We start from the raw sequence: 14,578 nt of genomic DNA on the forward strand, positions 1-14,578 counted from the left end.
CCTCAAAACTCGACAACCAAACAAGGAAAAGGTGGCATGTCGAGGTGTGTGAAGTGTAGCATGTAAATATATCAACATAGAACAAGCGCCCTCTTTGTCGATCATGTAGTTATTTCTGATGATGATTGCAAAGTGCGGTACAGCTCATTCTCAATATCCCCCCCCCCCCCCAAGTTAAAAAAAAACCTTCACAAAACAGAAGAACAAAATCAAATCAATATTACAGTTTGGGTTTTTAAACTGTCTTCACTTGATGCAACGGAATACAGTGTATCTGAGAAAACTCTTTTTTTTTTTTGGCGCGGTGTTTCATATTTAAGGAAAACTTGCCTTGCAGTTTGCATGCACGTACGCAATATGCGCAGTATAGAGAGGACTGGCTTGCCGGCAAAATCCTGCAAAAGTCATGAGTCTCATTAATGCAGTAATTTGACAAAAATGGCCATCGGCTTGAAATTATGACCTGAAAATCGAAGTTTCATGCTGCTGCTGCTTATGATGATAAAGATTACTACTGCTTTTTTTTTCGATGACAATTCAAATTGCAACTAACTATGGAACGCTTCATAGGAGGTTGGAAAAATCTGATGGCCTTTCCTGTTGCAGCCGCTTTACAAGAATAGCTGCGTTTTCTTTGCTCCTACTCCCCTCTCCCCCTCCCTTCCCGCCTACCCATCTTCCTCGATCGTCTTGCTTTGGTTCAACCTCCCAAAAATGTATATGCTACTCGGGTACGAGAATGACATCACATCACTACATTTGCAAACACAACTCATTCTTCAAACATGAGTGATATGGCATTTCTCAAACACATAGCTTCGATCCATCATTGCATTACTTACTCAGGGTCACATTTAAGGCACAGCCATTCGCGATTATTACGTAATATAAAACCTGCAAATTGTTTCGAATTACTGGTATGATTTTCCGTACGGTTACGGACGCGTTTAAAAATCGATATTTCTCTTTTCACGTAATAATAAGCATTTAATACAAATTTTACACGAGCTTGAAAAACTTGGAGCTGATATAAATACTGGTAAACAATGATTGCATGAATGACAATGTATGGCAATATTTTGCGCTAAAAATCTGCAAATAACTCGATTGTCTCTTTTGTTGAACATCTTCGCACTGTCATATCATTTTTCTACCTCTTACCAACAGAAGAGAGATTGGAATATCAGGTATCGCATGCTGGATTCATACAAATGATACGTAAATGAACCTAAAGGAGATAGGATCGATAGTTACTATCGATAGACTAACTTTTCATATTTATCTGTGGAATATTGGTCTCTTGATGGTGTTAGCAATTGCTCGGTTTACCATTCTGCCGAGTCAAAACGTAACGCAAGATCAACAGAAACACAGTGAAATAGGATGAATTTGAACAGCTATCGGTTTACCTTGTCTACCACTAGTAAATGTTCAAAGACAATGACAGCTAGAAATGTAACAATTATGTTTTATCATATCATCGTCTGCTATACCAAGTATTTTCTACCACAAGATGTCTCAGGTGTTGACAATTAAGCGTAACTATTCGTGAGTCTATTGCATATAATACCAAGGCGTGCTTATGTAGATACAACAGTCTGCAATCCACGCGCAGTGCCAGTATAAAGCCAATATCAAAATTTATCGGGTGATCTCGCTTTCTGTTCTCCGTTTCGCCTCCAGTCGGAGAGGACATCCTGATCGCTGTGCGCCCTCACCGGCGACCTGCGAGCTTCCCGTCGACTGCGTTCTTCCCTGCAATCTAAAAGGGCGGTCTCCGAGCCAGCTCGCGTTGTCTCGAACCTGATGATCTTCTCTGCCTGCTTGGAATGTGGCTTTTTGTGGGGCTTTTCCAGCTTCTCGAAATCGATCGGCCGGACGTACCGGCCCTGGTGAAACGTCTGCTGGTATTCAGGATGGTCTCGGATGGGCTCGTCGCTCCTCGACAGGCACTCTTCGCTGAAGGGTCGGCTGACTCCGCCGAATGTGTCGTGCTTCCTCAGCCGATGTCGTGGTGAAGAGCTGGCGGAGCGCCCGGTTCCTCGATTTCCAGGCACTTGCAAGAAATCTCTCCTACCCTCTGCGGAGTCACGATACACTCTATCATCCCTGTCCATGCTTAGACTTTCCATGCTGCGTCTTGGTCTTGTTGGTGACTTTGCTGATCGATAGTGTGCGGCGTTCCCGCTCCTGCCCGGCGAAACACCTCTTCCTGAAGAATCTCCTCGATTCGGGCTTACATCGTTGAACCGCTGGTGCCTTCGACTCCGTGGGCTACGTGATCGTTCCTCCGAGCGCGGCGACCTCAAGTACTCGTCAGAGGGCGTCCTACGGCTTGGTGAAATAGGGTGAGGATCCTGCCCCCGCGCCTTTAGGCGATCCTCCCTATCGGGCGTGTGCTGCTCATCGGGGGTCTCATAACCCCCAACAAGGATGGTCGGTGGCTCCATCGTTTGGCGATCGTGGAGGTCACGCAAGTCTAGAGAGTGCCTGGAAGGGATGCTCTCCCTCCTCGTGCGCTCTCGTTCGTCATCCATCTCGCTCAGGTCTGCACTGAAGGCTGTCACCGCGCAGTCATGGAACGAGGCAGCCCCTGCGCGCCGTACCTGTGGCGACCGTCGGACTAGACGGAATGCGCTCCGTCGATTCTTCACGTCTTCCAACCTGGGAGGCACGTCGAGGATAGCTGCTTTTTCGTGTCTGTCGTACGAGTGCTTGTAGGGAGGAGCTGGATGGCATTTCGGATCGCCAGTCGGCGAAGGTTCCCTCGAAGGTTCGCGAGATGACCTTGAGTCCGGAGAACAGTCTGCGCTGTACGTTTTCTTCCGCTCCTGACGTAAGTATTCCTCCTCGATGCTGTCTTGCGAAATCAGCGATTTTGATCTACCCGTGCCAGGCAAGAGAGTAGTAAGCCGTTCTTTCGCCGAGCTTTCTGTTGCTGCTCTTGATTCAAAGCTTACGCTTCGTGGCTCATTGCCCCCTTGACTAGTTACGATTTTCGTTGGGTATTCTAGCATAGAGTCGCTGTGTTGCTTGTTGTGTAGCTGTAACCTGTGACTTCTGTACGGCCGTGATCGTCTAGTGTTCGTATCGAAAAGCACATCTTGTTTGAGGAATTCTTTGAAAAGGGCATCTGTCTTTTCGTCAATGCTATAATCGCGACCCTTGGGGTAGCAACTCAGTCCGTCCTCCCTTGACCTCGCCAGCGGACTCGTGCGGCGCACTTTTCTTTCTCGTAAAGCACCTCGTCTATCGCTCAAGGCTTGGTCACTGTCCTTTCCTGTTGTCATTGTAGATTCTGTTCCGGACGTCTCCGTTTCTTCTTCTGGGAAGCTGAAGCTCCCGAAAATAGCTTCTTCTCGCCCTGCGACAAACTCACGCCGCTTGGTCGAAGCAGTTCGACGATCCCCTCTGCGCGTCATCGGTCTGCTTTCCTCACTCGCGCGTCCAACAACGGCACTGACCAGTGGCTTGTCCACAGTGGGACTGCTGCTATCACTAGACATGGTAAAAGTCTGAGCGCTTTCAAAGCTGGTGCTTTCGTGATCGCTCGCTGCGAACATTTGGCGTCGCTTCCATTCAGTCTCCGTTTTCTGTTCAATGGAGGCATATCCACTGTCCCCGTGCATTTTACGGAGGTTTCGGGCAGCATCCTTACCGGATCCTCCGCTGTCGCGATCTCGTTCGGATACATCCGAATCCTCGGCGCTAATACTACTGACAGGTTGTTCAAAGCTATCATCGATCCCGCTCTTTCCTTCGCTCTTCTCCTGCCCGCTGCTCTCTTCCTCCAACGTCGGACTTCTCAGCATGGGAGGCAGCATGCGCTCATCATCCTCACCACTCCCGCCTATCACGGTGTCGTATTCCGACGACCCCGAGTCATCTGAGGAGTGCTGCATCTCTAGCGTTGACCGTAGCTGCCACAGGTCACGATACTCACTAGCTCTGGCCATCTGGTCTTTCTTGATCGGAACAGGATCACCGTTGGTTTCCGGTCGCTCACGACGCTCTTCCTTATTCTCCCTGTCAATCGGACGTTTGTCGGAGTCGGCAGTCTCCTTTCTCCGCGATCTCCCGGGAGACCGGTCGCCCTTGATGGACACCTTGTCATCAAGGCTCCTGTCTCGCTCTCTCTTTCCGCCGCTGTCTCGGATCGGGCTTCTCTGCCTCTCGTCGTGCAATCGAACCTGGTTGATTTCCCCTTTGCTGCTCTTAAAATCGGGGTTCTTTGGATCCCTTTTCCCCGTGCCGTCGTTCACCGGGTGGTTGTGGACCTGCACCAGGACGGTCATGGAGTCTCCCGAGCGGGTAGGTTCACTCTGCACCACTTCACCCGGGTTCAGCAAAGTCCTAGGGGACTTTCCCCGAATCCTGTTGGGTCTGTCGAAGTCCTCTACGCTTGGTGGGTGTAAAGGGCTCATGTCCCCATGGCGTCGAATGACGACCTGCGCGTTGTCTGCGACGTCACCATTGAGGTCACAATACCTATGATCAGATGAGCAAAGATCCACAAATTAGTCTAACACTCGATCAAACCAATTTAAACTAAACCAATCCGAGAAGAAATCACACCAACATCTTCATTATGTTAGATGTTTTTTCATTTCAAAATCTACAAGTAACTTACATGATACAATCACGGCAAGAGTATTGGAAAAGAAAAGTTTGTTTGTTTTTTCACGGTTGTATGACACAGGGATGACTAACTTCGCATTTAATAACAATAATTATAATAATGTCTTATTCACCAAGGGACATAGCGGGTAAAAACATCTTGTCCAAGGACGTATCCACTATGCCACAGGGCCCCAAACTTGCCACTTTCGAGAAACGAGATCTAGAAGAGCACTTTTGACACATATTCTATTCTGAGATACTGAATGTAATGAGAAGGGAAGGGCAGAGCACGGGAAAAAAAAATCCAACATTTCGGAGTCCCTCTGTGAAGACTCGGCCTACCTCGCCTCTCTTTCGGTGACCGAGAATGAGACCTCTCGACTTCGTGTGGTGTGGTTTGAGCGAGGTGTACGTGGCGTATCAAGTCCTTCCAAGACCTCGCTGTCACATTCTGTGATTTCCCCTAGAGTGCACGTTGGGGGCGTCCATCTACCCTTGCCTGAAATAAAGCGAAGAGGGAGGGAGAGAAAGATTTTTTTTTTTTTAATGAAGTTAAAAAACTCCCCTATACTGCGTTGACATCGGAACGGTTAAAATCAATGCACGAGGATCAATTAAATTTGCAACTGCACGAAATGAGTAAAAATGATTAGAAAAAAATTTGATATATGTCTAATGGCAGTAACGAAGTTGGAGTGAATTACTGAATTGTATTCCACAGTGTTTCTCTTGATACTCGAACGCCTCCACATTGTTTCACAGCATACACTGTTCCATTGGAAAACCACTGTCACTGAAAGTTTATAGTTGGAAACAAAGTCTCAAAAATCTGATTCACTTGGGGGTATATGTGGTGATCATGACGCATTGTAAGTTTGGTGTGTACCGTAGCAATCCCCCCAGAAATTTGACCAGTATTTATTACTGAACTCCCCGGAGTTCGGAGTTAATTGACACGCAAAACAAACACAATTCTCCAACAACCACATTCATCACTTCAGCCGTCTATGATAAAAGTCCAATTTGACATGCTTCAAATTATTAGATAGTCAAATAATCAAGCGAGATCTAATGTTGACCATGCTAGCCATTCTTCCTCATCGTGTCGTGATTAAGTTTCACTGGAAAAAGACGGATCGTTCGTCACACATGGGCGATTTAAAATTAATAGTGACAAAGAAGGGACAGTGAAAAAGAGGGAAGTCACATTCAAAGTTTAAATTGGTTTATGCCTAGTCCTGGCTATTCAAAAATAGATCAGCATACACGCGAATCCAAATATTGCAGGGAAATATAATGGTTAAAAAACCGGCACAGCTCGAGCAAGAGTAGGAACTTTTCGAGACAGTTTCATCCGATTAAATAAATCGTCAGCTACCCTGTAGCAGAATTTTCCTGCACGACTTCCAATTACGCTGCTATCGTAGAGAACGCTCAGGTGCAAAATAATGATGATAATGATAACAAAACAGAAAAATAGGGGGATTGCCTCAAGGGTAACTTACCCCCAAAAAGCAAGTTGCTTTGATTGAGGAAATTTCAACACACGACAATTTTGAGGAAAAACGTGACAAATTAATTCTACTATTGTTATGTCCATTCGGATACAAAAAACCCATATAATCTAAAGTATGATTTGTTTCACGGTCACTTGACTTTAGTATTAACTGCATTGATAACCGGCAATTCATCTGCTTTCAGCACTTCAAGTGTTGTCTGTGTGTGTTTGTGTGTCTGTTCGAGTTTTGATTTGGTATACAGTCATAGCAGAATCCAACCGTGCGAAATGTGCGAGCGCAATCAAAATAGAATGAGAAAAATGCCTTGAAATAATCATTTTTTTTAAAGCGCAGTCATACAGAAGAGGGGAAAAAACCATTTGACTCAGTTGATATCTAATTGATGTAATGGATGCACTGCTTAAAATGACGTCATATATGATTGACAAATGCAGTACCTACAACTGCTGTGATTTGTCGAATTCCTCTTTATCTTTAATTCTACCAACTTTGAACTATTATCTGCCGTTACGAATAAAAGAAACTTTTTTGTTCTATTTGATTACCAGGTTACTTCAGGAAATTTTGGTGTGCAGGGAAGGGGGATTGAGGAAGGGGGATTGTTGACTGGGAAGAATGTGGAGGGGTGGGAGGGGTCCTTACCTTCCTCCTCCCCAAGCTTTTCCGAGACATCCCTGTCCACATTGGCGGCACCATCCTCCCGCAGCAACCTGACAGAGAGAACAATGACGGAATGTTTAGGCTAACATGATCCATAATTATAAGCAAAAGAATACAACCCAATGAGACATGGTGTGTGCATTATCATTAATCTTTAGAGATTTCGTCTTGGGATAGAATCAGTGAGAAACATGGTTCTGCCACGGACTTTAGATAGTGAAGTCTCTGGTTCGAGTTCGCTGTCAGGAGCACCTATAGTCATTTGGAGGACACTTGACCATTTGAGTGCTAAAAGCCGTTGATTGCCTTGATAGATTGGTCATAAGCTTAAGTTACTCCTAATTTGCCACGTAAAGTATATCCAAACAGACGCGCAACACACACACACACACACACACACACACACACAACAGGTAATTTCAATTACACAGTAATTCTAAGAGGTTGGACGTATAACGCGAAACCTATAGATTGTCTTTGGAATGACAGTAGTGTACAGAAAGACCGGCATTATAAACTTTTATAAGCCTCTCTATAACCTGTCCGTCTGATTAAGCGACTACTGCGTCTTAAGACGTTACTCTGTAGCAGCCTCTCGGTTGTTGTTGTTGTTGTTGTTTGCGGTCTCTCTACGTTCAGAACAAATCGACCTGGCGTATCCATGTCCATATCAAGATAAATTAATTGACGGATCAGGTAAATTCCGTGATATCTGTGTTCCAACCTGAAACCTGGCGTGAGTTGAACGCAAAAGGCATAAAGAGCTCGATACTGTCCTTACGACAGCAAGATAGCGTGTATGGGTAAATGGCGCCGCATAAAATGTCGTCCATCATGACCGAGACAGTGCCACGTTTTAGTGGGATCGAGTGAAAGAAGCTTTCAGGAGTTTGTGAATGAATGGATGCAGTCGTCTTATCAATTTCTATAAACTTAAGATCTTGATAACAGGCAGTATCGCGTAATTTTGCGTTTAATAAAAATTGGAGTTTGAACAGTCTTTACTACTTTACAACAGAAACGAACATAGTACTATATCTCGCCAAATCAGTCAATGCAAACTAGAGTGTTGTTGTTTCTGTGAAACAATAGCTTCCTTGAATCTATGATATGAAATACAGGTACTGCGTTCTTAAAAGCTCAAGACGCATCTTTGTGTTTGTGATGCTGAACCGCTGCAATACTGCCTCCACTACTCGTATAGTCCATCCCGAATACCTAAAATGTAAATGCGAATCGAATTTGCCGGAACGGCCCCAAGACAATCATATTACGAGCAATATGTTCCAGTGGAATTGTATGAAAGAGCGGCACGGCGGGAATTTCTTTGGTGCTTGATGCCTCTCCCCTCATATAAATCGCGGTAGGGAATAATTAGTAAGTCCACCGTTTGCATAAGTAATTTGATCATGTACCTACAATTAAATCAGGTGGCTATGACGTCACACATGGTGAGCCATCTTATTCTGGGGTCTTTTTTTATCAAGATGTAGCTCAAGGCAGGAAGTGCTCTTGGTTGTCGGTGATGCGCTCGCCCTTCTAAAGTCCCCCTCCCCCCTTCACGAAATCGTTAATAGTGATATTCCTTATAGATGCTAAAAATATGTTGTCGCTGAAGGTTATACCCGCTCTAGCGCGAACAAACTGAATATGCGAACAAAACGGGAACAACCTTCCGTTTTTACGTACCGACGGGAACTGACAACGTATACCCGCGTGAAATCAGAGTATAAACACTGGATAGGGATAGAGAGTTCGACATGCTTCTCTTTCAATCCTCGTCCAAAATAGAACACGAAAACTCGGAAGTATTGTCTGTAATTATTAGGGGGAGCTTAAATTTAGAATTTAAAAATCTAGTCCATTTTTTTTTTTTTTTGGGGGGGGGTATGTTTAGGTATACTTCGTACATACATTGTTTTCAAATGACGTGTCAGCGTCGAGTATAATCTGCCCCCATTGCTCATAGTAATTTCTGAAACAAACAAACAAAAAAGATTGCGATGAAAGATTAAAGGACGTCGATATTTCATTCTCAAAGTTATTCCACTTCCCATATGCCAGAAAGAATCTAACAATGAAAGCTCTTTTTTAATACCCCATAGTCCTTTTATAACAATATCTTGAGCCGTCGGAAGCACGAGATTTCTTCATGTACACTGACAGAGTCATCTGTTTAAAGGACAAGTTCACCTTCATAAACACAAGGATTGAGAGAATGTAGCAATATTAGTAGAACACATCATTGAAAGTTTGAGGAAAATTGGACAATCCGTTCAAAAGTTATGAATTTTTGAAGTTTTTGTGCAGTAACCGCTGGATGAGAAGACTACTGCAGTGTGTAATGTCACATGCGTACAACAATATAAGGACAATATAAAGAGAATTTCACAAAAAATCATCTTTTGAAAAAAGTACACATTCCCTTGACTCGTTACCGACATATGTTATGGGTAATATTATTCCCCCTGCCTTTAGAAAGCGGCAAGTCAAGTGCTCTTTTATTATGCGAAAAAAGTGAAAATATGTTGAATTTTCTTTACATTTTCTTTATACGGTTGTACGCATATGACATTACAAGCTGTAGTAGTCTCCTCACCCAGCGGCTCCAACACAAAAATTTAAAAAATTCATAACTTTTGCATCGATTGTCCAATTTTCGTCAAACTTTCACTGATGTGTTCTACTAATATTGCTGCATTCTCTCAATCCTTATGTTTATGAAGGTGAACTTGTCCTTTAACAACAGTTGCGTATCATGATCTACTATCAGAAGTATTCAATTGAAATGAAATGAATGTATGACAGTTACAGATACGAATTTCGTTGTTTTGTAAAAAGAGCAGGTGTACTAATGATAACACATGAGGCTGACATACCCACACGATTACGTTGTATAAGTGTTGTGCCTGTTTCTTTTTCCTTAAAAAGTCGTATGAATTATGATTTTTAACTCTTTTCTTTTTCTCTATCTCCCTTAGTAGAGTTAGGGGATAATCAAATTCTTATAGCTAGGGGGCATTCGCACTTTGCTCATTTACGAAGGCCTACGCATCTGCCGAATTAACATGCTTCGACCTTTAAAAAAAATGCAGGAAAAACACAAAAAGGTCAAATGACATTTAGCTCATGGAGCCCGATAATATGAGTCTGTTTATTGCCAGTGACGGGGCGAAATGGGGCGAAGGGCTCGTTAGCCACCCAACGCCAAATGTCTGCCCGAGGAACCCGAGGTATGAATCACCTCAACTTGGCTAAAACATAACAAGATTGCGATACACAAAATCAACAAGCAGCCCATTCGAAAACCTGCGACGAAATGATGTCCAAGGTTTGTCGAAGGCGTAAGAGGAAGGGCAGAATGTAAACAAAATTGTTTTTGTCTATGACTGAAAGTATCTTACAGTGGGATCGGGACTCATGCACCAAACTTACCACATAGATCATAGATTTGTGTGCAAGGTGAAGCAGGTGAACGAAAAACACGTTGACTAAAAACAACTTATTTGTCTGATGTTCATTGATTGCTGTTATTTCTTCCCCCCTCTGCTGTTGTTGAACATAGGATTGCTCAACTGACCAACGATTTTTGAGGCTATATTTAGCACACTATGAATGATACCCGAAGTCATTAAAGATATCTTGAAGTGCATTTCATGTATGTGAAACTAAGGATCAATGATATGAACGTGTCATGATGAAGTTTCAGTAATCACGAAGACATCACCGAGAATGCTTGGCGACGTTTTCGTAACCCACAACGAGAAATTGCCTCATAATATCAAACACTTTCTCTTTTTTTAATGAAAATCACTAATCTGGCTGGCTTCGACATCGTTTTCTTTTCATCTTACAATGACAAAAACCAAAAACAATAAAACGGGCGACTAGGTGGTATCTCAAGGACTGTATTTCAATAAAGTCGGACATTAAGCATCCTATACACTTCAACCCAGAAACTCATTCACACGCATCACTGATTACAGGTTTCGCAATGTGTTCATATTTCAAGCACAAACGGAGATGAAAAAAAGAATCTACTTAACTCTTTCTGTGTCAGGGACCTCAGATAGTGTGTGCAACACCACGGGGTTTTCTCTATTTATAGACACGCAAAGGGTTAAAGCTTGCCCAACCTTGCCATGTCAAAACCAGCGACAACTAATGGTGACTGAAAATTGCTCAGGTCATCTGTTAGGTAGATGTATCAAAGAAAATGACTTCATTTGAAAACTCATACGGAGATAGAGAAATGAGGACGCGTGTGTGAAGTAAAGCATGATATTTATGCAGTAATTGTATACAACGCTGCCCCCAATTGAAGAATATGAGAGAAATGTGATTGTGACTCAGGCGCAAACAGAAAAATAAGACGCACCAACGCCACACCCCCAAAGGAACAGCAACATCAGCGTTTGACCACTAATTTCGGACGCCATCGCCACAGGCCCCGGTCACACATTTTACACAAAAACTGGTCACCGCCCTTAAGCAACCTAACAATCACTGGTGCCGATCACTGACAACAAATCGGCGACCAAATCCCCGAAATTCTAATGTGAAACATCGATCGGCGACTAGTTGCGGATCGGTTACAGACTGGTTGGAGACCGCTTTGAAAGCAACTTGCCGAAGAGTTGCTGAGCGCCTTGCTAACGTTTTGCGATAAACTTAAACAGAATTCTAGACCGATGATAACCCGCAGAAAGGTTGGCAACTGATTGGCAACTCTTCGACGACTTCGACGACCATTGAAAGGGGGGGGGGGGGGAGCCCATACAATTCGGTCGGCAAAAAAGGTTTTCTTTGCAGCATTGAAAATCTCCAAGAACACCGGTCGTCGACCGGTCGCTGAACGCTGACAACCATTTTCCGACTTAAGAAAAAAAAGAACTTGTACAATCGTTGACAAGCAATTGCCGACCAGTGATTTCAGAGGTCGGAGGATGGTCGGTGACCTGTCTTCGCTTGTGTATGGACATCGCTGTCTGATTGATAGATATTGTCGACCCACGCGAATTGCCCTTCACAAAATGAAACCAAACTAGTGACAGGTAAGTGAACGTGTCTAGGTACACCCTCGGATCTTGTTATCCCGTACAGATTGCCATCGAAGGTTAACTTCTGTGTTTTCCTGTCTCGTTTTTGACCTTGTCTAAATTTGCATCATCTTCATCTACGGTTTTCCAAAGCGATTGAGCAAATTGAGCGCTAGACGGAAATTCTTGACAAATATTTTCGACGCGCACGGTTTTGCCCTTCACAACTAACTATTAATGACGGGAATGCGAACGTGTCTAGAGACATCCTAGATCTTTAAGAGCTATATGTTATGATCTTGATTTTCTTTATAGATTGCCAAGTGAGGTCATAACCTCATGTTATTTCTGTCTTTTTACGTTGTCTCAGTTTTCATGATTTTCATGTACGGCTTCCCCAAGAGAGTTGAATTTAGCACAAGTTGGTAATATCTGGTTCCAAAGTGAACTAGATTACTAAAAAACATGATTTTAATCAAGAGACCCACGGCCTTTTACATTCTGGAAAGCGTCAATATCTCCCCTAGCCCTTGTACAGCTTACAATATATGATAATGTATGCTGCGCAGAGGAGACGTAAACATCGTTGGATAGTCGATGGAGCTCTCTAAGAATTAAGATAGATATACACGCTTACCGACACATTTCAATCATTTCATTTCCAACAATACAAAACATCTACATACACGTAAGAACGCAATATCAATACGATGTCCTAACATTCAGATGCTATGCATGCCTTCTTATAAACGGTCCTTCCTGTGCCCGACAAAAGAAAACCCATGCAAGCTGACTTTTTAGAGAAGTATTAAAATGCATTACCGAGTAAAGGCTGATTAAAAAAAAAAATAATAACCTACATACTAGGTCCTCGGGGGAAATTACCTGTAAATGTGCATACATTGCTGAACAGGTCTATTTCACATAAATTCGATGCGCAGCGACAACACTCTGTGCTTTTCCACAGAACTGATTGGTTTTTGATAACATTAGTTCCGATGTGTCCCATTCACATTGGAGAAAAAAGTGCCCCGATGCTTTCCAGTAATCAGCGTATACAGATATCGCTCCGACAGTTTGCTTGCCCAATGCGTTTGCGTCGCCGTCATACCGCATGTTAGGTCCTGACAAGTTAGTGTCGTAACGGCCGTGTTGTTTTCTGTCTCTGTCTGTTTGTCTGTTTCTCATTCTCTCTCTTTCTCTTCCGATTTGGGAAAAAAAAAGAATTAAAGGAAGATTTACAGTAATGATAGGTAATAACACTATACATGTACAAAGAATTCCGCGATGATTTCCAAATAGTTATTCGCGGACTTTAAGATCTTAAACACCTGTTATTACTCGCCTACACAGGCCCTCAACGCGTTTCCTGCATTGGGCGTATTTTTAAATCTACTGTCGAACTCGGAATATTCTGATAAAGTACCTTTGTACGCTTTGGCTTAATTCGACAAACTCTACCGAATGTGAAAGAGGAATCATTCGCAAAGAGAGAGAGATGGAATGGGAGAGCGAGAGAGAGAAAAGAAGGAGGGTGGGGAAAGAGGTGGGGACATGAAGACGGAACTCGACTCTTAAATAAACTTTGTTTCAGTAATAAGTCGTGACAGCTGTACTCTGTCAGTTTCAAATCGATCCGTCCCGTGAATTGCCAAGCGTTGAGACACAAGCAAAACAACAACAGCAACCAACCATACATGGGAATATCATCCGAGTGTATTAAGTGTGTGAGTGTGTGTGTGTGTGTGTGTGTGTGTGTGTGAATGTGTGTGTGTATGTGATGTGTATGTGAGGCATATGTGTGTGTGTGTGTGTGTGTGTGTGTAAGAGAGAGTGTTTGCACTGCCAGGAAGTATGCGAACACATCCGTTTCTGCAGCAAGTATAGCACGACGAATCGATCCAAGGCTTTATTGGCTGGTTGTAATTGATGTGCAGCGGAGAGACAAGGAAAGAGACAAAAAGACAGACAAACAGACCAGATAGATAAATATATAGGAGAATAGGAGAGAGACGGAGACGGGGAGAGAGGGAGAGAGAGAGAGAGAGAGAGAGAGAGAGAGAGAGAGAGAGAGAGAAAGAGGGATGGAGAGTGCAGGCAAGAAGCGACCGGCTCACGTGACTACGCTAAGAAGCAGTATGTCATTAGATGTGATGACGCCACAAAATCCAATTTATTCGTCTATGAAAGGGCGCGGAACGGTCGGAAAGTCGTCTGCAGAAGACGAGCGTACAGGCTAACGGGCGCGCTATGGCATATGGTGTTGTGGAATTTCGGTAGATTTTACATGCGCATTGTTTTCTCTGTTGTTATTTTTTCCTGCTAATGAGCTTGTTAAGCATACCGACTGTACTCACTGAGTTGAGGAAAGAGAACTCAAACAACTGACTTGTTTTCTCTTATTTTTATAAACTACAACCAGTTGACAACGAAAAACCAGAGCTACTGAATTGTACCAAATCATAAGACAGTGTAAACCCTCTTTCATTTTATACCCCTTTTACAACAGTTAATTGACTGTTGGTCTTTCACATCTGCCTATTTTCAGCAGGTTGTTGCATTATGAAAACAAAAATGCTATCATTCTTTTTTTTAAGCAGTTGCATGTCTCTTTCTCATCTTCCCTGAGTTTCTTTCTCGAGTTTCTATTATGTTGTGATGTAAAAACTTGTGATTTGATATCAGCAGTGAGCCCCTTCTTTTGTTGCTATAAAGACGACTATCCTTTCGATCGTGACA

At 43.3% G+C, this 14,578-nt stretch overlaps 1 protein-coding gene across 1 annotated transcript in view; it reads right to left on the minus strand.

Annotated features, from left to right (window-relative positions):
* Positions 1-1,634: 1,634 nt before the first annotated feature.
* Positions 1,635-14,578, minus strand: part of LOC139723652 (uncharacterized) — a 90,562-nt gene continuing 77,618 nt past the window's right edge. Inside the window, exons 5-7 of the mRNA XM_071634878.1 lie at positions 6,783-6,850; positions 4,963-5,119; positions 1,635-4,488 (exon numbers count right to left, since the gene is read on the minus strand). Of these exons, the coding sequence (XP_071490979.1) occupies positions 1,635-4,488; positions 4,963-5,119; positions 6,783-6,850 (3,079 nt within the window). The remainder of the gene's footprint in view (positions 4,489-4,962; positions 5,120-6,782; positions 6,851-14,578) is intronic.

Source organism: Diadema antillarum, unplaced genomic scaffold (genome assembly GCF_040938485.1).
Source record: "Diadema antillarum isolate AM-2024a unplaced genomic scaffold, OU_Dant_1.0 scf00000197, whole genome shotgun sequence".
Taxonomy (NCBI): Eukaryota; Metazoa; Echinodermata; class Echinoidea; order Diadematoida; family Diadematidae; genus Diadema; species Diadema antillarum.